General features: G+C 41.0%; 1 protein-coding gene across 3 annotated transcripts in view; it reads left to right on the forward strand.

Annotated features, from left to right (window-relative positions):
- arhgef2a (Rho guanine nucleotide exchange factor (GEF) 2a) overlaps positions 1-23,975 on the forward strand; it is a 78,480-nt gene that overhangs the window by 38,310 nt on the left and 16,195 nt on the right. For all 3 annotated transcript variants that reach the window (XM_071535222.1, XM_071535223.1, XM_071535224.1), the window contains exons 6-16: positions 540-649; positions 1,642-1,785; positions 4,647-4,897; positions 7,574-7,699; positions 8,631-8,748; positions 9,674-9,750; positions 16,094-16,265; positions 17,088-17,164; positions 17,431-17,603; positions 18,960-19,027; positions 23,413-23,601. In XM_071535222.1, coding sequence (XP_071391323.1) covers positions 540-649; positions 1,642-1,785; positions 4,647-4,897; positions 7,574-7,699; positions 8,631-8,748; positions 9,674-9,750; positions 16,094-16,265; positions 17,088-17,164; positions 17,431-17,603; positions 18,960-19,027; positions 23,413-23,601 — 1,505 coding nt within the window. The remainder of the gene's footprint in view (positions 1-539; positions 650-1,641; positions 1,786-4,646; positions 4,898-7,573; positions 7,700-8,630; positions 8,749-9,673; positions 9,751-16,093; positions 16,266-17,087; positions 17,165-17,430; positions 17,604-18,959; positions 19,028-23,412; positions 23,602-23,975) is intronic.

The following is a 23,975-nucleotide window of genomic DNA, read 5'->3' on the forward strand; positions in this document are numbered from 1 at the left end:
TATTCAGTCATTTGGAGTTGCATGTTGTGATCTGTTAACACTTCAATCTACACATTACATATGCCTCATCTTTATATGTTTACATGTGTGTGTGTGTGTGTGTGTGCGTGTGCGTGTGTGCGTGCGTGCGAGCGTGTCAGGACAGCACACACTCACAGTGTTGTTGATAGTGAGCCGCCATGGGTGCGTATTTTGTGCTCACTGTGACATTTATCTGTTGTGTTGTGTTGTGTTTTTCGTTTCATGTTTTTATGGTATTTGTGTTCTATCTGTGTGGTCTACTCTCTGCTGATGAGTCTTGTGAATGCATTTCTGTCTGTTTCATTATTCTTGGGTGAATGTTTGTGCATCTTGGTGTGTATGAAAACACACACCTCTGCATGGGTGGCCATTTTATTCTGTCTATATGCACATGTTTGTGCACCCCGGTGGAGATGCATGTATGTGATTGTGTTTGCATGTATATGTATATCTGTGTGTGTGTGTGTGTGTGTGTGTGTGTATTTGTATGTGTCCTGGTCTATGGATGTATGCTGTAGGAACCTGAATGATGACTCTCCCCTGGGGCTGCGCAGGATCCTGTCCCAGTCCACAGACTCCCTCAGCTTCAGGACCAGAGCCATGTCGATGGAGTCACTCAATGATGAGGGTATCAGCACATTCACACCACATCACAAATGGAGGGGAAATCTGGAGACATTCTCAATTGTGTAAAGTAGTAAAGTAATGATGGTTTTAAAAACCACCTTTCATTGACTATAATCTATGAATTTGCTCCCCAATGTTATCACAGAAACCAATGTGGAAAATAATTCTACCATCTCTACGAACCAGTAATCCCTTAAAATAACCTTACATTTTTAGTAATTTACATTAATTCACCCCTTAATTCATGCAAAATCCCCTTAAAATTTATTAAGGGAGTTATTCATAGGGGAGATCCCATCGAAACAACCTTGAACACCCCCTTAATCTTGACTACTAATTTACTGAAAAAATCAGAGAGACAGGAACTTTCCATTAATAACTCATTAATAACTCTGTAAACCATGCACAAATGTCACGAAAAATCCCTTAATTATGAGTGTCTTCATGAATCAACCCATGAATAAATCCCTTATAAACCCATGATACTAACCTTACTTTTTTAAAGCTATGTTATTTTTAATAGATAATTAATGTTTATGTAATGGAGAAATTAAGGACATTTCAGGAATAAAATAAGGGGTTTGGTTTTGTATTGCATTGTGTAGTGAGAAGATTGGAAACAGTTTCACCTCAGTGTTCAGTATTTATTGCATTTGCTGCAGTGCATGCTAATGCTTTAGCACACTGTGTATGTTTAGTGACATGTACAAGCTAGCTTAGCATCATATCAAAAGCATCATAGCGCACACAATGCTAAACACAGAGGTGAAACTACCAGCTAGCTACTATTGTCTCCTTATCACACAACAGCAGGTTGATCGAAAAGCGTATTTGATATATTCCTTTAAGCTCGATGTGCATGCTGGCCCTCGTCATTTTTACCACCGCTTATCTTGATAAAGGCATGAGAAAAGGAAGATAACACTGCCTGGTTAGGTCTTGGCATTAAATAACTCTAATAACATTATCTGTCTGTTTCTCTGTGATGTTCAGGAGAAGTCTATTATGCGTCAATGCTTGAGGAGATGGAGATTGAGGGCCGGGACTTTGAGGCGGACTCGTGGAGCATGGCCGTGGACAACTCCTACCTGCAGACACACCGCAAAGAAGTCATCAAGAGGCAGGACGTCATCTATGGTGACAGGAACATTATCCCTCTTTCAGTTATAGGTTGCTAGCTTCATACTCACCTCTTGTTTTTTTATGCCTCTGCGCCAGCGACAGCTGTGGCCGGACGCATAATGTTTTCGGGTTGTCTGTCTGTCCGTCCGTCCGTCCGTCCATCCGTCCATCCGTACGTATGTCCGTCTGTACGTACATACGTCCGTCCCATTCTCGTGAACGCGATATCTCAGGAACGCCTTGAGGGAATTTGTTCAAATTTGGCACAAACATCCACTTGGACTCAAGGATGAACTGATTAGATTTTGGTGGTCAAAGGTCAAAGGTCATGGTCACTGTGACCTCACGTCCATCCCATTCTCGTGAACGTGATATCTCAGGAACGCCTTGAGGGAATTTGTTCAAATTTGGCACAAACATCCACTTGGACTCAAGGATGAACTGATTAGATTTTGGTGGTCAAAGGTCAAGGTCGTTTTTGGCCATAACTCAAGAATTCATACGCTAATTATGACAAAATTTCACACAAATGTCTAATAGGATAAAATGATGAAGTGATGACATTTTATATCCAAAAGTTCAAAGGTCAACTTCACTGTGACCTCTGAATGTTTTGCTTACCACTGTAGCTGAGAAAATGATCTTGGGTCATTCTACAAAAACGGTGGAAGTGCTGTCACTTACTTTTGCAGACACCAAAATCCTTTAAGTTGACCTAATAATCACATTAATTATATATGTTCAATAAATGAAGACTGTCCTTGCAATGATAAAACAAAGTTTATTGGCGGAGGCATACAACATGTCTGTAAAGACATGAGTAAACTAGAAATAACTGCCTCGCCAGTTATTTCTAGTTTACTCATGTCTTTACAGACATTTGGATTATGACTGAAAACAGATAAGAGGCTGGAATACTTCTCAGCTTCTAATGTTGTGGGGTTGGATGCTCTTTGGATAAAAAAGGGTCCTCATGTGGTAAAAAAGCATTTTTAAAATCTGTTTAAAAGCCTTTATTCTTTTTGGCTGGTCATAATTTTAAGTTAAAAACTGTGCCCACTGGAATACATACAATAAAGGCTTTTTATTCTTTTTATTGAATTTTCCGCAGACATGACAAAATCAGCTCAGCAATTACAGGACATGGCAAGGTGTCTGTATTAGAGGAACCAAAAACACACCCTCCCACCCCTCCCCCCAATCCCATGTTGGTCGTGGCCACTAAATGAAAGGAAAAAGAAAGGATAAAATAAAAATAATAATATAAAATAAGTATAAAGTAAAATAAAAGGATAAATAATAGCAATTAAGTGCAACAAACCACCAAATAACTAATTAATAAATAAAGTAGTGATAATAATAATAATAATTAAAATAGATGAAATGGAAGAAGACATAAAGCCTAGTAGAATAGGCAATAGGTAAAGAGGATTGTAGGGAAGGAATAATGAGGGTCTCTCTCCCTCTCTCCAGTGAGCTGTATTCAGGAAACACCATCAGCATCAGGAATGATAGTGAGATCATTAATAAAGATTAGGAGAGGACTCCAGGTCTTGTTAAAGGATTTCAGAGATCCTTTCAGTGAGAATCTTAACTTTTCAAGTGTTATGCATTGTAAAACTTCCCGAGTCATGTTTCCATTTAAGAAGGATGGAACGACTGGCCAACAGGGTGGTAAAGGCAATGACACACTGTATTGTAGTGGGCCTATTCTGAATTGGGGCGAGACCAAACAAAGCAGTCAGGGGATTGGGGTTTATATTGTGTTGAGGGCCTTTTCGAGTTTTACATACATTGGACCAAAAGTCTGTCAGCCTCGGGCATGTCCAAAACATATTTTGTAGGGGAAAAATAAGCTTCACCCTTGTGGGTCAAAATGAATGAGCAATGGTGGATTCTTTATTCAGACATGCATGGTTCAGTTCAGTGTTACAGATAAGCGTATAACAAAGAAGTGACAAAGAAGTGAAGCTCAATACACTCGCTTTTATACACTAGAGTAAACAAAAACATAAATCTCGGCATAAAGCCAAACCCACAGTTCAGATTTCTTGACTTAAAGCCAAAAACCTCACCTAATATGGGACACACGGAAACACACGTATGAATAGCATAAATGATTATTCACCTATAAGAACACTCAAAATCATTTCATAACCATATATAGCACACATGCACGCATACATGCACTGATTACCTCACTGTGGTATGTAGAGAAAAAAAGACACTCTACTCTGAGAACAAAGAACAAAAGAACAGTGTGTTATTCATATAAAAAAAACACAGTATTAATTTGATTTCTTACAGTGTAAATGGTCAGCTGGAGATTGCTTACATCTATTACAGGCATCGCTGCTATCAGGAAATATTTTTGCCAATTTAGCATTGGGGAAGTGGGCTCTGTGAAGCACCTTGCTCTGCAGTGGCTTAGGATCCAGGCCTAGGAAGTCGCTCCACTGGCTGTCTGAGATGTCAACTCCTAAGTCGAGCTCCCAGGAGTCTTTGAGGGATACAGTGGGGGCTGGATTTAGGGAGTCAATTATGCCGTAGATTACAGATATCAGCCGCTTTTGATCAAAGTGAAGGGTGAGAAACTGGTAAATTATCGATTCAGGGGGGCGATTGGGGAAATGGGGAAATTGTTTTTGGACAAAGTGCCTTATTTGGAAAAAACAAAAGAGATACAATAAAGGCTTTTAACAGATTTTTTTTAGCAAATTTTAGGAGTGCCTCGGATTTAGTCTAGACATTTTCATAGTTCAAAGAGCCTTTTGTTCCCATGTCTCTTCGGCTTTGGTGCCTCCTCTCAATACAGGTACATGACTGTTTTATGCAGTTACATGACTTTGATGTGTATGGCGTCATGTCCTCCTCAGAGCTGATCCAGACAGAGCTGCACCACATGCGGACGCTGCGCATCATGGAGCGGGTGTATCGGCAGGGCATGCTGGAGGAGGTTCAGCTGGAGCCGGGCACCGTGCACGTCATCTTCCCCTGCCTGGACCGACTCACGGCGCTGCATTCCCGCTTCCTGGCACAGCTCCTCCTGCGGCGCAACCACAGCCTGCAGGCCGGATCCACCTACAACTTCACCATCCACCAGCTGGGGGACGTATTGCTAGAGCAGGTGGCTACCACTCACTCACACACACACCGGCGCATTCCCTATAAACACAGATCAAGCAAATTGTTGCCTCAAAAGTGCCTTTGCACAAACTGCATTCTCAATTAAAGGCACAACCCTCTGGAATTCCCTACCTGCCAGTTCAAAGCAGATTCAGGATTTTAAAACGTTTTCTACAACAGTCAAGTCCTGGTTAAAACTTGGCCAGAACTGTAATCATGACACCAACTAGTCATTATTTGTGTATTTGAGTTCATGCTAAAAATGTTTTGTGATTTGTTTTGTTTTGTTTTATTTGTCTTGTTTTGTTTTATTTGGTAAAAAAATGTTTTGTGTTTTGTTTGGATTTGTTTCGTGGTTTATTTTGTTTTGTTTTGTCTGTACGTTTGTTTGTGTGTTGTCATGGATGGTTGCTGCTCTTGTTTTATTACTATATGCACTTGACTGCTTGAACTTTCAATGCTATCTTGCTTTATTAATATATGCACTGATTTTAGAGAGCACCAGAGAGTTGAAATAAAGGAAATATCCAATCAATCTTAAAGGGTGACATGAGAAGGAGTTTCATATTCCTCTTAATGAGGTGGTCTCAGCAGGGACCAACACACTGGCTAGGAAAATCACAGAGTGTAAAGGAAAACAAAAACCCACAAGCCCGTGATCAAACCCTTTTCTGAACACGCCTGCACCTTTTTCTTTTTTCCATTTATCTTCAATGGTTTGGTCCCAGTGTGCCGAGAATTGCATCCCCACCTGATTTCTATGGCAAAGTACTGTTTAAAAACGATATAATCTTCTTTGTGGGTGTTCATCAATGATGAGAAATGATCTGACGTCTATAGTTTATGAACGTTTAGAGTCATCAGTGTTTTATTAGACTCAGTAGAAGTAGCATTTCCTTGATACGATTGGTCTGAAATTTATCTGTCAATATTTCTGAGGGCGAACTCGGTGTTTTTAAATGCGGAAAAATGCCAAACTCTGCCAAACTCGATCAAATAAAGCATGTGCTGATAACACCATTTGGTTCATAGAGAAACAAAGTTGTGAGGTGGGGATGCAATTCTCGCCGGGGATGCAGAATTCGGCATAACACGGCAGGCACGTATCTACCCCAAACTATGCTTCTGGTGTCGTGGACATGGAGCGTTTTGTGGTGCTGCCCTGGAGGAAGTTGAACATGTCTCAACTTTAGCCACACCACGCATTATATGACTGTCAGACAGAGAGAAACTTAGCAGTGCCTGGGGGAAGTAAGCAGCCTCTTACTGTTTCCCAGAGAGCAACGTTAACTCTGGCTACATCCTCCATTTAAGAATTAGTTTAGTTTATTAGTTTATTTAACAGGGGCCATGCACAACACAACCGTTGGGCCAGATTTAGCTATATAGCTAATTTACATCTGCAGTCCCTGGGTAGTAAGATATTAAAAACAATACAGTACAATACAAACAATTACAAACAATACAATTAGCAAAGTTTACAAACAGTACATCACATATAAAACAATGTCATACAAAATATACATTATAGTCTCCATGTTGGAAAACAGTTGGTTCCTTACAAGGGTTTAGAACAGTGATCACATGATTGATTTGTCTTGAGCCATGTTTTAAGTGTTGTTTTAAAAATACTGAAGCGTGTGCATTCTCTGATATGGGTGGGAATTGAGTTCCATTTACCTGCTGCTCTGAATGAAAATGCTGATTGTCCAAAAGCAGTTTTCCTAAATTTAGCCGAGCAGTCACCTCTGACTGACGCCCTGCTCTCCCTAGCATTGTCCCTGCAGAATGACACAAATTGTTTAAGTGGTGGTGGCGCAAGATCATGAATTACCTCTCCTTTAACTAGGATGTCAGGTTGATGTGTGTCATTTCTCCTGATAGAAAAATACATAACCACAGTTTTGCTCACATTAAGAGTAAGACAACAGTGAGTTAACCAGTCTGATCCTTTGTTCAATACTGCATTGACTTTGGAAGCAGCTTGTTCTCTTGTTTTAGCGTGGGTGTAAATAACTGTGTCGTCTGCGTACATCTGAATGTGGACCTCTGGGCAAATCAAGGGCAGATCATTAATGTATAAGCTAAATAGAATTGGTCCAAGGATCGATCCCTGTGGAACTCCAATGGTACAGTCAGAAAAAGATGAGCATATGCCATTAATTCTTGTGCACTGTTTTCTTGAGTTTAGGTATGACTCCATCCATGTAAATGCATTAATAGAGAAATTGAACTTTGACAGTTTGGATAAAAGAACATTATGATTGACCGTATCAAAATCCTTTTTAAAATCAAGGAAAACAGTACCAATAATGGGCTCCTCATCCTCTTCTTCAAGACCAGACAATCACTAACTTCTTCTTGTCCATTTTTATTTTCAACGATGTTATCCCTTTTGCTACTTTAGGTTGGCTAGCTCATGCAAACTATGTATCTTGCAAGTTGTTGTCAAATTTTTTGTAGCTGACGATGATGATGATGTAACACTCCTCTTGCTCTCCCTGTTACTAGCAACACACACAGCTGACCTTTGCAGTTTTAGCAGGAGAAAAAATCTCCTATCTTATCACAGCCTGACACAGTCTCTCTTCTTTTCTCGTTCTCTCTCTGTTCTCTTTCACTCTCTCTCTCACACATACACAAACTGACTTTGTGCATATGTGTGTTCTTCTGCCAGTTCTCAGGCCAGTGTGCAGATGAGATGAGGAAGACCTATGCTGAATTCTGTAGCCGCCACTTGAAAGCTGTCAAACTGTACAAGGAACTGCTGGCCAGAGACAAGAGGTTCCAGTACTTCATACGGGTGAGATAGATAAATCTAGATACGTAAATCTTGTGAATGATTTATTTACTTGGCCCTCTCTTTTGTTTCTTTGCGTGTGTGTGTGTGTGTGTGGAGTGATTTGATTTGGTGTTTGTGTATAACATGGTTAAATCTACAAAATATATACTCATATAACACCTACAATCAATTCAATATTATTGTTATTAATATTATCATTATTATTATTATCAACAAACAATTTAGGTTATCTGCTACCAAGAGGCCTAAATGTTGGGAGTTCTAGGCCTGAGCAGTCTGCTCTCTAGTGTCACTGCTGCACAAGATGAGGTGGAGTTACTGGAGTCAACGACAGGGGGACATTCTAATATGAAAAAATGTGCAAGTCAAGTTCTATATTCTCCTTCTTGTGGTACCCTTGTGGTGTGGTATAAGGAGGGTCGAGGGATTAGGGCGGGTAGTTAGGTGGTATGCCAAGCACAGGGATGCTCTGTATAGAACAGGAAGTCACATTTTTTGTATAAATGTGATTATCGTTCTTGTGAAATCAGACAATAATTTTGCTTTGCTCATAACTCAGCAAAGCAAAAATTTAACAGGAGGACCATGAAGGAAAACCCTGATAAATTATTGTCTGACTCTGTTCACTGTGTCCATTATTTTTATACTTTATTCTTAGAATTGTGACATTATTCTCAGAAGTCTGACGTTTTTCTCAGAATTCTGATTTCAAAACTCAAAGACATTTTTCATGTGGCCATAATCGTCTTCCATGTTCTTAAGAATTGTTTGTCTCAAATAGCTATTTATGCAGATTCTATAGTATTTCATTGGGTGAAATCATTTTTTGAAAATTGGTCTAATTAAACAACATGAAAAAATTGACATTATAGCCAATTTCCAGTTTATAGTCAGTCTCTGTCTCTCTCTCTCTTTCTCTCTCTCTGGTCAGCGGGTGAGTCGGGGGCCCCTGCTGCGTCGCCATGGTGTTCAGGAGTGCATCCTGCTGGTGACTCAGCGAATCACCAAGTATCCTGTCCTGATCCAGCGCATCCTGGACAACACCAGCGGTGAGGCTGCCGTCATTATCACTATCCCAGCTTGTCTTACTTTTCAGACTCAAAATGGCTGTGTTAGCATGACCAGTCTGACTTGTGTTGGCAAAGCACTCGACTACAAATTAATATAAAATCTTCACAAGTAAAAGCAAGTTATACATGCAGATAACATTTACATATCTAATTTAACAGAACAAATGAATCAAAAACAATAAAACTAAACCTCAGGGATTACAGGAGGTGACCCTGGAACCACAAGAAGAGCTCTATCAGAGGACCTGAGAGTATGTGGCTATGCGTATGGGGTTAAAAGCTCTGTTATACTATATAACTCGGTGCTAAACCATGCAATGCCTTGTAGATGATTAAAAGAATTTTAAAATCAGTTATATATTTGACTGGTAGTCAGTGAAGGGAGGCCATTTTGGGGGTGATGCATGTACAGATGCTACAAATTATTATTTCTATATACATTTTATAGATGGCATATGATCTTTAGAAGTATCATGTCAAAAACAAAATATCTTAATTAACAGGCAGTTGGTGTGCATATATATGCACTTATTCTTAGCTACAGTGTTATTGTTCACAGCTTACATTTTGAATGTGTTACACCTCAGAGCGAATGGCTAGGCAAAAGCAAGTGGCTACTAGTGGCTGCTCACTAGTAGATATGTTGTTGGTTGCCTATAGAATTTCAGAAGAAAATATGGTTAATTCATAGAGTAGATTCCTTGATATGTCGTATTTTAGCAGTTTAAGGAAGACAGAAGACTGAAATGGTTAAACCAAACAACGGTTTGGTTAAATAATGGTGGCTAAATAAAGGCTAGAAGACAATATTCTTTTCAGTGTTAGAACTGTCCAGTGTTTGTATCATGGATTTGGTCTACTGCATGTTTAACCACAGTATAACTTTTGTCTCTCCCATTTCCAGAAGATGAAGATGAGGCCTCCTGTCTGGCCCAGGCTATGTCCATGGTCAGAGAACTGCTCGGTTCAATTGACCAACAGGTACTTTCTCTCTACCTCTACTGGTATTAGATATTGTGGCAATACCAGGCTGAAATAAGGTATCGCTTTCTGAGAATTTCCCAATAAAAACAAAATGGTTTGGTTTATTTGTTTCACTGATAGAGGGATGTTATATCTCTCAAACATTTACCAATGCACACGATTTGATGTTGCAGTCCTTTGTGCCATAATCCAGGGTGAGCATTCATACAAAAGCCTAATTCAGACATCAAAAATAATAATGCACTATCCCACAAATGGTGGGTTGCGGGGAGGTCTGATTCAGAATGCATAAAGTTAAGTAGGGTCTGTAGCAGATCGAGATCCTCATGTTTGAGCTGTTCGTATTGAGACTGGACTATTATGTTGGTGCTGTTTGTATTAAGACTGGACTATTATGGTGGACTGTTCCTATTCAGACTCGACTTTTATGTTAAACTGTTCCTATTCAGACTGGACTATTGTGATTCAGACTGGACTATTATGTTGGAGCTGTTCCTATTCAGACTGGACTGTTCCATGTGAACACTAGGATTGTGTGCCTTTGCTTGTGTAACAGATGTGTGTTGCACTGTTACGTTAAAATCTGAAACCTGCCTAAAGTACTGGTGCCAGTTCAATGTAAAATGTATTTAGAGTTATTTTAATGTTTAATGTTTTGTAATTTAATCTAATATTCAGTAGCAACTTTTGTTGCTACTGAATATTAGAGCAGAACTGTCTAGAGAGAGCATCAGGTGTGCCATTCTTGAACCAGGCCTGTAGGTAAGTGTAAAATTGAATCTGCGAAAGAATAAAGCCCACCTTGCCTGCCGAGAATTGAGTCTTTTGGCTGTCTGGGTATATGCCAGGTTCTTATGATTGGTCCAGACCACAAATGGATGTTCGGCGCCCTCTAGCCAGTGCCTCCACTCTTCCAATGCCAACTTAACTGCCAGGAGCTCCCGGTTGCCAATGTCGTAATTCCTTTCGGTGGGTCATAACCAGTGAGAGAAGAAGGCGCAGGGGTGCAGTTTCTGGTCGCCATACGAATGCTGAGAGAGTACAGCCCTTTCCCCCCTGTCGGAAGCATCAACCTCCACAACAAACTGTCTGAAGGGATCAGGTTGTGTCAGGATGGGAGCTGAGGTGAACTGGTCCTTGAGGGCCTGAAAAGCTAGTTCGGCCTCCGACTTCCACTGGAAGGGGGTGGCAGTGGATGTAAGGGCCATGAGAGGTGCCGCTATGATGTAACCAAGGAAAGAAACTATGTGGGAGTGGAACTCACACTTCTCGGCTTTGACAAACTGTTTGTTCTCCAAAAGGTATTGGAGAACCAGACGGACATGTTGCTGGTGTTTTTGCAGGGTTTTGGAAAAGATCAGGATGTCATCAAGATAGACAAACACGAACTAATTGAGCATGTCCCACAGAACGTCATTGACGAGGGCTTGGAAGACGGCTGGGGCGTTGGTGAGTCCAAAAGGCATGACCAGATATTCAAAGTGTCCTAGTTGTGTGATGAAGGCTGTCTTCCACTCGTCCCCCTGGTGGATTCTCACCAGGTGGTTTACATTCCAAAGGTCCAATTTGGAGAAGATGGTAGCACCATATACAGGCTCAAAGGCAGAACTGATAAGTGGTAGTGGATACTTGTTCTTCACAGTTACGTTGTTGAGGCATCAGAAATCAATGTAGGGCCGCAGGGTCTTGCCCTTCTTCCCAACGAAAAAGAACCCGGCTCCGAGGGGAGAGACGAAGGACGGATGAAGCCGGTGGCCCACGACTCCTGAATGCATTTCTCCATAGCTTCACATTCCGGACGAGAGAGGGTGTAGAGTGGTGAGGAGGCAGAGTGCTAGCCCACTGCTTGCTGAACACTTCACAGAGGTCATGGTATACTTCAGGGATGTTGGAGAGGTCAGTGGCTGAACTGCAGGGTTCAGGTGCAGGGGAGGCAGCTGCCAGGGCGGACTGCAAGCACTTTTGGTGGCAATGGACACTCCAGCTGGAGATGGTGCCGGATGACCAGTCAATCTGAGGGTTGTGGAGGTGGAGCCAGGGATGTCCCAGGACCAGAGGAATACCAAGCGACCAGATGACATGGAAGGCAATCTCCTCTCGGTGGTTACCCAAGAGGTGCAGGGATCAGTGATCAGTCAGTGATCTCAGTAACGCGGGCTAACAGGCTGCCATCCAGGGCATTGGCATCCAGAGGGCAAACCAATGATCTGAGTGTGAGGCCGGCCTGGCACGCCACCTCACATCAATGAAGCTTTCATCAGCACCTGAATCAAAGCACATGAGGGTAAGACTGACCTTTCCACACAAGGGTAGCCTGAAGTTGAGTGCGTGGACGATGGGTTAAGGAGTTGGTGGTTTGGCTCATCAGTATTCCCCCTGTTACTGATGAGCCCTCCCTTTTGCTGGACAATGGGGATAGGAAACAAGATAATGGCCTGTCTGACCACAATACAAACAGCAATTACTTTGAATTCACGTCCTTTTCAGTCAGTTTGGCTCTCCCTACCTGCATAGGCTCAGGCTCTGCTGACGAGGATCCCTTGGGGGCTTCACGGGGGACTGGCGCATCCCCTGTGACTACTCGGGCACTGGGCAAAGAAGGAGCTTGAATAAGGAGAAGAACAAGCTTGTCCTTAGACTCAACTAAGCCATGGGTGAACGCAGTCTGTAGCGACTCCACATCCCAACCGCTCTCTGCAGCTGAACTCAACAGAATTCAGCCACACTGCAAGTACCTTGGCGGAGAGAGAGCAAACGCTTGGCAGTCTCTTTCCCCTTGCACAGGATGATCAAACACTTTCTTCATTTCTCCCGTGAACAGATCATAAAATGAGCAAATGGAAATCTGTCTGTCCCAAATAGCGGTTGCCCAAGCTAATAATGCACTCCCCTTCAACAACCCTATTATAAAAGCTATTTTAGAGCGGTCAGTGGAATACCAGAGAGCACTGTGTCAGAAATTATTTACACAGACCTGGATCTCCGTACCATTCAGGGGTAGGAACATGGGGCTCTCGGACCGAGGTGAGTGGGGAAACTGGGGTTGGAGCTCTGGAAGCCAGTGAGTCTTGTGCGGCTGCAGAGGGCTGGCCAGCTGGGGGGTTGAGTTGATCCCGGAGGCTGGTAATGTTCACAGAGAGGTCGCGGATGTGATTCAGGACATCCCGGAGAACCTGGTTGTGCTGGCCGATGAGGCCTTCTTGGTTTGACAAAGCCTGGTGGATAGACTCTCAGTCTGCGGGGTCCATAAGATTGTTCTGTCACACAGGCAGGAAAAAAACCCCAAAGCGGACTCAGACAAGTACAGGTAAATTTAAAGGTCTTTACTGAATCTCAATTGCAACAAGACAAAGGCAGTGGTCTGGCTGACAAGTGAGGTGACGACTTGGCGATTGGTGAGGCCCAACGGAGGAGACAGCTGAGGTAGCTGAGTGGCAGATGACTGGCCGGGCAGGTAAAGTGAACAGCAGGAAGTATGGGGTAGCTGGTTATTGGTCCTTGGTCTATAGGCAGGAGAGCAGATTTAGATGGGATACAGGTGGAAGCTGGTTCAGGTAAGCAGGCAGATTGGGCAGACAAAGAGCAGTGTGGAGCAGGCAAGGCGAAGTATGGCAGATAAATATTGCAGGTACCGGTTAGAGTGCTGAGGCAAAGCAGGCAATGAACAGGCATGGAGAAACTAGCAAGGCAAGTGGCTGGAAGCGAGGACTGAAGTCAACGATCTTGCAGAGACTGGGAGAATGAGCATGGCTTATATACTGGAGGGTTGATTGATAATTGATTGCAGCTGCCGCCTCCCCGTGCCACTGGCCTGTAATTAAGTGGGGAGAGAGAGAGAGTGAGAGAGAGAGACAGAGGGAGAGAGAGAGAGAGAGAGAGAGAGAGAGAGAGAGCAACCAAACCAACACACCCACGCAAACACACACCATACACTCACACAGAGCAGGGTCTAGCCTGGCTCTGTGACAGATGAATATTATCAAGAATTGCCTCCCAGAGATTGCAGAGATTTCAGTATTGAGTTCTTGTTCCTAATGGTTTCTTAATTTGTCATCGGACACCTCTATATTTCCCTATGTTCCTCATGTTGTTTTTAGGGGGTGTTGGATAATAACGAATGGTTCACTGATGTTTGGCCAAATGAGTTGCAATCACTGAATGCAGAGCTCATGTCCAATGCCCTATTTGAATTATATCTGATCGTTATAGCCTGCCTACTATAGTGGTCCAGAAAACAGTCAAGGTGTTATGTAATAACAAAGCAACAGTTCATATTTCTCTCTTAAAATGAGCTCATTAATAGTCTAATTAGACATTTAACATAGATAAGTATTTTGGGCATTCCAGGAGTTCAAACCCTGTGTCCCAACACTGGAAATAGCAAGTGCTTCACTATACACATAGTTTTCTTCAAGTAGATAGTATATATGGGCTGCGGTCGAATAGTCAAAAAAATACGTCCTAACTCCTGTTCCTAACCACTTTTCCTTGACCTCGTTGGAAAACGTCATGAGGTCAAGGAAAGATGTGAAGGAGAATTCATAAGGGCTTAGGAAATGACAACCGCGGTGCTAAGAGAATCCGACTGCACTTACACTAGGCTACGTAATTATGCGACAGCGGATGTTAATGACGTGGGTCTGCCGTGTGAAACTACAATGTTCCGAAGATGGACTACTAAAAGCATCTTAGACAGTTGGCCCCGTGCGTTCTTACCGTGTTGTTTCATGCAGGCTATATAAACGTGGACAACCCGGTGAAAAATATTGCTTCATCACCAAGGTTGGAATTGAAATAAAAAAGGAATATAGGCTACCAGTCACAAAAGTGAAACGAAATGGTTGTCACATTGAGAATATAACAAAGTTCTTTACAAGCAAGGAATAGTAAAAGCATAAAAGGAGAGAATATTTAGAAGACAATTAAAAAAGAGCTTAGAAAAAAAACCCATTCAAATGATACTTTAGGAAGCCTAAGTTCTTCAGGCAGGGCATTCCACAATCTGGGGGCCCTAATAGCAAAAGCACAGTCACCCTTGGTCTTGGGTCTAGCCTGTGGAGCTGTCAAAAGAGCCCTGCCTGAAGATCTCAGGCTGCATTCTGGTTCATTGGGAACTAAAAGATCTGCAATATAGCTAGGGACCAGGCTATGCCGTGCTTTAAAAGTGATCAGTAGGATCTGAAAATCAATTCTAAAACTAATTGGTAGCCAATGTAGGGAAAGTTAAATTGGGGAGATATGGTCTCTCCATTTTTCCACAGTTAAAATCCTAGCAGCTGCATTCTTATCAAGCTGGAGACTTTTGATAGAGGTAGTTGCAGTAGTCTAAACAAAATTAAATAAAAGCATGGATGACCTTCTCTAAGTCTTTGGTTAAAAATGACAGATGTTCTGAGACACCCAGCACTTAATGTCAGCATGGCAGTTCTTGAGTGTATTTAAATGAAGATATAACTGGGTATCATCTACATAACAGTGGAAAGTGTTTACAAGTGATTCCAAGTGGTAACAGATATTGTGAAGAGAATGGAGCCAAGAATTGAATCCTGCGGCACCACACAGGTGAAGTCTGCTCAGAATAATGAATTGTCTATTACGATATAGAAGGTTCTATTGGACCGATAGGATCTGAACCAGCTTCAATATAGAGCTACTTACATCTTGCTTGCCTGGGTGCATGCGTGGCTCTCCAATACAGTACTATAAGGCAAATGGACACTATCTGCCAATGTAGACTTTGTAGTAGTATTTCATTTTCTCACATTGCTCATTCAAATTTAGGTTTTGAAGATGATCTGATATCGGAATTCTTTAAACCTCTTTGTTTCTACATCAACCAGCATTATGATCAATGCTTTTATCAATGGATTCAGCAATATCTTCAAGCACTGATAATATCTGTGAATATGAACCAGTCCAGAAAAAACAAAAAAAGGAACATATCAAATGATATGCAAATAGTTACATGTCTGACCATACTTTAAACAACAAATACTGGCCAAATAGGCAGTTTGTAAAAGACAGAAGAAAAGAAGCCCATTTTATGAGAGAGGAGCAAACCCTTTTCTAGCTTGGTCATGAAATGCTAATTTTTCCACCTTCAAATACTCATCATGTTGAATTTACCAGTCTTGAAAAATGAATGGATTTTTGACTGGATTTTACATTTAAGATGATCAGCTCTGGGCTGGATTCCTAAGGTCTAAGGTCCCCCTTATTCCACTATAAATTAAAGGAACAAAGATGAATTTAGTATAAAGTTCATAAAGTTTTGGAAACTCAGAACCACCCTGTTTTGGACTCCTGATTGAAGATGACTTTGTTTTGTCCTGGTTGGCAGGTGGAGGATCTGGAGAGGACCCAGCGGCTGCAGGAGATCCAGGCCAGGCTGGACCCACGGGCCGAGGCCAAGGTGAAGGATGGTGGGCTGTTCAGGGCTGGAGAGTTGCTCCGCCGGAGGCTCGTCCATGAAGGAACCCTGCTCTGGAAAAACCCCGGATCCAGGCTCAAAGGTACACAACACACATTTTGGCCTGGTCTAAGTTAGCATGAGCAGCATTAGCCACCATGGCTGAATAAAGAAAAGACCGGTACTTACAGAAACTCCTGCGCTTTGAGTTGTACACCGGCTTTGTTCAGACTGCAGGCAAATCCGTTTGTTTCTCAATCCGATCTTTAGTACTGACTGTGCACACTGTTATTTGCAAGTGATCAGGCTGGATTTTTGTCTTCAAGCCCCGTTAAACTATCTGCATTGGTTGCTGTGATAATGAGGTAGGTGGGTGTACGAACATTAACTGATGACAGGTTTTTCAAATACAGAACCAAAACAAAGAGATGTATAATCTTTGCCTTCACGCCACAGGACTATCTAGTTGCGGTGCAGAATTCCTCCATCGCAGCAGACAACATCAGTGACGGAGGAGATTTATATACAGTATACTACAATGTTTCGTGCTGCAGTCACAGCTGGCACCAGTGGCCAGAGTGGTCAGACTGAGACGCATCTGTAGAAATTTGAAACCACATACAAATGTGGCTTGAAACTGATTTGAAAAATCGGTTTTCATGTGTTTTTTTCTATACAGACTTGATAAAAGCAATCTGACAATCTGAATATGATAAAAATCTGATTTGGGCTGGCAGTGTGAACATAGCCTTTGACTGGTCCTCACTTCTTCATGGGATTAGTTTAGGATTAGGATTTGGGTTGAAGATTAAAATCTGGATTAGGTTTAGGTTAGGATAAGGGTTAGGTTAGATTTAGTTTAGGGATGTACTTTAGGTTTTAGGTTTACGTGTGTTCACTCACATATCTGTGTGTGCATGTATAGATGTACAGGTCCTACTGATGACAGACGTCCTGGTATTCCTGCAGGAGAAAGACCAGAGGTATATCTTCCCATGTCTGGTAAGAAAACACACTCACCACACACACACACATATTTCCCAACAATACAACAAAACATGATAAATTAACATGCATAATTTCAGGCTGAAGTTTGAATCTCACATAAAACTGTCACAATAATTTGTTACAATTATAATTTGTTGATTGCAAAGGATGGCAACCATTCATGCAGTCTTTCTCTCTGCCTTGGTCCCTTTCTCTCCCCACCTCTCCCTCCTTCTCATCCTTATTCCTTCTTCTCTGTCATCCATCCATCCATCCATCAGGACAAACCGCCAGTGCTGTCCCTTCAGAACCTGATAGTGAGGGATATAGCCAATCAGGAGCGAGGCATGTTTCTCATCAGCGACTCCTCCCCTCCCGAAATGTACGAGGTCCATGCTGCCTCGAAGGAGGACAAGAACGTTTGGATACGCTACATCCAGCACACTGTCAGCAAGTGGGTGCACACACACACAGGCACACACAGTTTGTCTCACTATACTTGTGAGGACCATCCATTGACAACATTTATTCCTTAATCCTTAAATTTAACCTTAACCCTCTCCACTTACGTAATCCTAATCTTGACCCCCAAACCCAACTCCTAATCCTAAAGTAACCCAATGTCCACCAGACGTGTTTTTGATCTGGTTTTTAGATGTACATGTACATTCTGGTCTATTTTTGCCGGTGCCACCTGCATCTGCGTAAAAATACACTATGACACCTGACTTGTGGCTGTATCTATACAAAATACAGAAATAGAAAGTCAATATATTATGCGCCAAAAGTTTCCTGATTGAAACCAATGAATGAATGATAACAGCCTTTTTTCCTCAAGTTGCTCTGGGGCCAGATTCACCAATGTGTTCTTAAGATAGATCTTAAGAAATGACATAAGAGGAAAATTTAGGAAGTTCTTAAGAAGGCTCTTAAGTGCAATTCCTCAATATTTTCTTTGTAGTAGTCTCATTTCTTACGAATTTCTTTAATTTTCCTACTTAAGAACTTCTCAAAATAGGACCTGAATTAATTCTGGTTAATAGACTTTAGGCTTACTGCCATTGAGGCTAGGAGACAAGGCTAGGAGGCAACCCAAAGTGCTTCCATCTACAAAACAATTGGGGAAAAACCTATTTAGGGCAACTACAACTGATGAAGTATATGAAAAGATTTAAACATTGGTTGCTGTTGGTAACTGTAAAATTTGCTAGCTTATTTTCAATAAACATGAGACAGAGGCCTACCTGGCCCTACACCAAATAAAGCTTTACAATAAATGTTAATCTTAATGTTAGGTGTAGGGGAACCTATGAAGACCTTGAATTATAACCTACTTGTCTAAAATGCGTTTAAATATATGATATTAGAGGCTTACCTTTTCACTGTAGGAATTTTAAGACAGGTGAAGGGCTTTCTTAAAGTTAAGAAAAAAATCAAGAACAAACTTGAGAACTTTCATTTCATGTCATTTATTACTAAGTTTTTTCTTAGGAAGAAACATAAGAAGAAAGTTAAGAAAATATATAAGAACTGTTTTTGAGAATGTCAACTCTGTGCCTAAAGTAACCTCTTTATTGTGCCAAGAGTTCAGTTTCCTGAACTGACCGGCTGTCATTGCTCTGCTGCATCTGCACTGTAAACGCTGTTACACCCACAACCCCAACGTGATGTGACTGCTGTGGAGCCGGACTGCACACATGCCGGTGGCAGTGTGGCACATTGCTTTTAGGCTAATGTCAACTTAAAAACACACATAACATTAATGTGAATCACATCACTGCTGACATGTTTTGTCGTTTTGTGTGTTCAGTTGCCCGTCGAGAGAGGAGTTCCCCCTCATAGAGACTGAGGACAAGGCCCTTCTGAGGAGACTCAAAGGTCAGAAAACAAAACATTACTGACACATTTAAAGGAACGCCTCCATATTTCACTTCACCGGGCACACAGTGGCTATGTTTACATACTGGACGTAAACTACGAAACGAAAACTAACTAAATAATGAAAACTAGGTGTGAAAAAAAATGTTCATTAACTGAAATAAAAATAAAAACGAGGCTTTACAAAAAACGATAACTAACTGAAACTGTATTGTATGTTTACAAAACTAACTAAAATAAACTAAAATTATAGAGAAAATGTCTTTAGTTTTCGTCTTTGTCAATTTATTTCATACATAAGCCTAGTATTTTGAATTTTTGAATCTCGCCCCTGACAAATATCCCATATTACAAAAAAGACTAAAACTAACACTGAAACTAATAAAAACTAAACTAAAACTAAGCATTTTCAAAAAATAAAAACTAAACTAAACTAGCAAACCCGCTTTAAAAACTAATTAAAACTAAACTGAAATTGAAAACAAAAAGTCAAAACGAAATAAAAATAAAAAACTAATGAAAAATGCAAAACTATAATAACCTTGGTGCCAACTCAACAAAACATAAGCTATAGAAAAATGTCTGCACTCACATAGTGTGTATTTTTTTAATTTGCACAGCAGCGCACGCATTTCAGCCAAAAAAAAGATGGACATAGTGAGTGTGACATCACCCATAAGTGAAGGGCCGTGTTGAGGCCAAAAGATTTGGTTTACGATCGCCGCCATGTTGACATGCTGCCATTTCTAATATCATTCAGTCATTTCCTATAATAACTGTGCTTACAGTGTTTCTATAATAACTCAGTCCTATAGTAACTGCTATAGTGTTTTCCCCCAGACCGTGCTGCTGCTGTAAGATAAAATTCTCGGGGAAACACAAGGTAAACACCCCAGCCTCTGCTGTCTGACGGGAACGATAGGAAGAGCTGGGTATCGTCAGCATACGAATGGTATGAGAAGCCATGTGAGCAGATGACTGCACCAAGTGAGGTGGTGTATATTGAAAAGAGAAGGGGTCCAAGCACTGACCCCCTGCCTGTGCACAAGCAGTGGGATTTAGACACTTTCCTCCTCCAAGACACTCTAAAACAGGGGTTCCCAACCGTTATTGCATACATAAAAAAAACAATCGCGGACCGGTGGACAATTTTAATATGCATCGTAGCAAAAAAAAGTGCATTTTAAAAAGTAGGCTATTATTAGGCTATTATTATTGTTTCACAATGGTTAATTTACAATGGTTTTAGTTGCATATATTTACTCATCAGCGGGTGGCAACAAAGGCTAATGTTATGTAAATAACAGCCTATTTCAACGGTCAGACCGCTTCAGAATTAGACATTTCTTCCCCTTTTCAGCACTAAAGATATTACTTCAATACGCAACTCACACAGTGATTTCAGCCTATCATTTCTAAAAGTAAATGTAGAGATCAAGCTAGCTTTACAAATATTAATGAGCATCAATTTACTGATATTCGTGTCAGTGAGACCCCTGGGCTTGTTTGCCGGCCACAAGAACATCATACTGCTTCTAAGTCTGTTCTTAGTGGCAGTAATTTCCTACCATGCTAGCTGCTTTTTCCCCCAAAAGTTCACGGCAGATGTCTTTTGCAGCAGGCAGAATGAACTCCCCTCCGATTGTAAAGGGCTTTTTAGCTTTGGCAGTTCGGTAAGCAACGAGATATGAAGCCCTTCTTGCAGCGATGTTTGTTTGCTTTTCTTTTTGGTAACATTTCTCCATCCATCACCATCTCTTTTACCCGAACAGCCCGCAAAGAAACAGTCCATGGACTGTACCGCCAAGCTGATGTTCAAAACTTCACTGATCACAGGGCTGCCGCTAGTCAAAGAAACTAATTTCGAATTTTTGATCTTTTGGATGAAATAACATGACTGGTGTAGGTGCGAAAATTAAACACTTTTTGATTTATTTATTTTTTTTATGATAAAGACAATTACAATTCCGCAGCCATTCCGCAGATCCTTTCAAAAACTACAAACGTTACAAACTCGTCCAGCCGCATCCGATCTTGGTGATTAGTTTATATTCTGGTTTTCATGGCGGTCAAGTGCCGAATAACCCCCATGTTTAAACTAAGTGGAATATTGCTTTAAGTCCTAGTACCCTTTGCTGCATGTCATCCCTCTCTCTGCTCTGTCTTTCCTGTCTCTCTACAGTGACTGTCCTATGGAGCCCCTCTGGGGTCACACGGTAGAAAAAAAAACTTGATGTGTAAATCCGTGCACACGGATTTCAAAACCGTGCCCTCGGATTCACAAAAAAGCACAATAAATGCTAAATTACACATAAAAGCTGTGAAACTCCAAAAACACAAAGCTAAATCAAGTTAACTAATTTCACTATCGTTAAATCTGCCGTTAAATCTAGATAACATTGAATTTACTTGGTGGATATGGTCACTGCGGTCCATGCAAGGCAGGTCCATTCGCTGAAGAACAGAAGAGTGCATGTAACCGTGCGCACGGATTTGTAATCTGTGCGAACGGATTGTGAAACGGTTTACAAATCCGTGCGCACAGTTTACAAATCCGTTCGCACAAGTTTACACATCGAGTTTTTTTTTCTACCATGTGACCCCAGAGGGTCACAGGGAATTTTTTAAATTCTGTGACCATTGATGTATCTTTATATATAAGGTATATGCAGATTGAGAGACACAATGTAGATAAATTATTATAAACAAAGCAGGTGGTGATTTAAGCTTTTCTATTACAGCTTATGCTGCACATTCGAAACCAATAGTTGTTTTCCTGGCCAGGCCTAATCATCCTGTCTATTGCTTCTCCTCTCCACCATTCATCTTCCTCTCTCTCAGTGTGGGAGGACAAGTGTGAAGCCTCCCTCCTACTCAGGCCGAGTGGAAAAGCTCATCAAGTTTTCTATCTATCCTCTAGCCATCCATCACCGCCTCGCTATGTCTCTCTCTTTCTCTTGCTGTCTCTCTCTGAATTTCAACTCTTTTTTTTCCCTCTTAGCTATTTATAAATATGATTTTATGGCATTTTTTGCTTCATTACTAGACACTGACAGGAAAGATGGGAGGGTGGCGGGGGGAGGGAGGGGTTGACATGTGATAAAGGTTGTTAGAAACGAAAAAATGACTCAGTACACTGAGCCAGCAGGCTGCATATTTCTGCAATGGAATCTGCTGAAATTTTCCACAGGGGGGTGTTGTAACATTTATTGTCTCTGAAATTAACTTTTCTGGTCACCTGCCAAAGGCCACTAATCTACAAAAATGTACCTGCCAAAAATTTTCATCAGCCCGATCTGTTTTGTTTGTAATTAATCATTAAAGGAAAATTCCACTCTCGGATACTCTTTGTTATTGTCAATCTGTGATGTTCAATATGTTCCAGGAGTTATTTTTTTGAGGAAGTGTTGTAATTTACCTTTTTGTTGTACCCACTTTCCCTCAACCTGCCTCGTCTAGTGCTATTCATTTAGTGGTTTCCTACATTTCCCATAATGCCCTTGGACAACTCCCCCCCTAGATTTGTGATTGCTGAATTTACAGCCATATTTGTCCATTTTGATGCCATTGTTAAGTGTTGTGGTGGTGTGCATTTCTTTCTTTCTTTCTTTCTTTCTTTCTTTCTTTCTTTCTTTCTTTCTTTCTTTCTTTCTTTCTTTCTTTCTTTCTTTCTCTCTTTCTCTCTTATCAGTGTGCATGTATTAATTAACAACAACAGTAAAGACATTGGTAGGTTGCTTCTGTGGTGCAAATGTGACCAACAGTGTATTTCTAAAAAAAATATATATATATATTAATTAAGATTATTAAGATATAATAATAATAATAACTTTATTTGTATAGCATTTTTCTAAAACCAATGTTTCCAAAGTGCTTTACATACAATAAAACCCAAAAGCAGTGATGTGAAACTACCACAATGAATGATAGAAAAATAAAAATAGAAAATAGGAATAAAGGGTAATTTATGGTACAACTAAAAAGACACAAACAAACAGAGATACAATTAAAAACAGATCGAACATAAAAGTGTGTGCCGAATTTTTAAAAAATAAAAAATAGGTAAAAAAGGTAATACAAGAGATAAACAGGTACAACTAAAAAAAACAAACAAACAAACAAACAAACAGAGATACAATTAAATACAGATGGAACTTTAAATAAAAGTGTATGCCAAAACACAAGAAAGCAATAAAATGGAGATATAGGCACAAGTAGGCTACACTACCGTTCAAGAGAGTTCCAGCCTCTCCTCTCTCTCTTTGTGTGGGTTAGGTGTGTGTATATTAGGGGTGTTAAGTGTATTAGGTGTGTGTCAAGTGAATGGTAGGTTAATTCTCTCCACCCCCTCCTCCCTCCCCACATCCCCGCCCCCCCATCCCCAGCTGACCTCCAGCAGAAGGACCGGGAGGTGCTGGAGCTCCTGCAGGAGAGGGTGACTTTGTTCTGTGAGCTGGCGGAGGTGAGGGGGGGTCAAGAGGCCACGCTGCCTCCCAACACCCGCTACCTGTTCCGGGCTGACACCCCCCAGGCTCCCCGTGCAGAGAAACTCCTTCTGGATGCCACAGTCGAGGGTAACGCACACAAAAGTTTGATCTCGTCTAAAAATATTTGCTATGGTTTATTTTATCCTACTTAGGTTCCAGGGGCCGGATTCACAAAACCCTTTTAAGAAAAAAAATCTTCTCAAGTGCCATTTTTTGCTTAACGTTAGTCTTAAGAAAAAAAATAGGAAAAAATGCTATTCTCAAAAACAGTTCTTATATATTTTCTTAACTTTCTTCTTATGTTTCTTCCTAAGAAAAAACTTACAAATAAATGGTATTCTTGAAATGAAAGTTCTCAAATTTGTTTCAAATTTTGTCTCAAATTTTTTTCTTAACTTTAAGACAGCCCTTACCTGTCTTAAAATTCCTACAGTGAAAAGGTAAGCCTCTAATATCATATA

The sequence above is a fragment of the Centroberyx affinis genome, unplaced genomic scaffold (genome assembly GCF_046629955.1).
Source record: "Centroberyx affinis isolate AG114_WGS23_722 - 3 ecotype Tasmania unplaced genomic scaffold, CSIRO-AGI_Caff_v1 ptg002680l_1, whole genome shotgun sequence".
NCBI lineage: Eukaryota > Metazoa > Chordata > Actinopteri > Beryciformes > Berycidae > Centroberyx > Centroberyx affinis.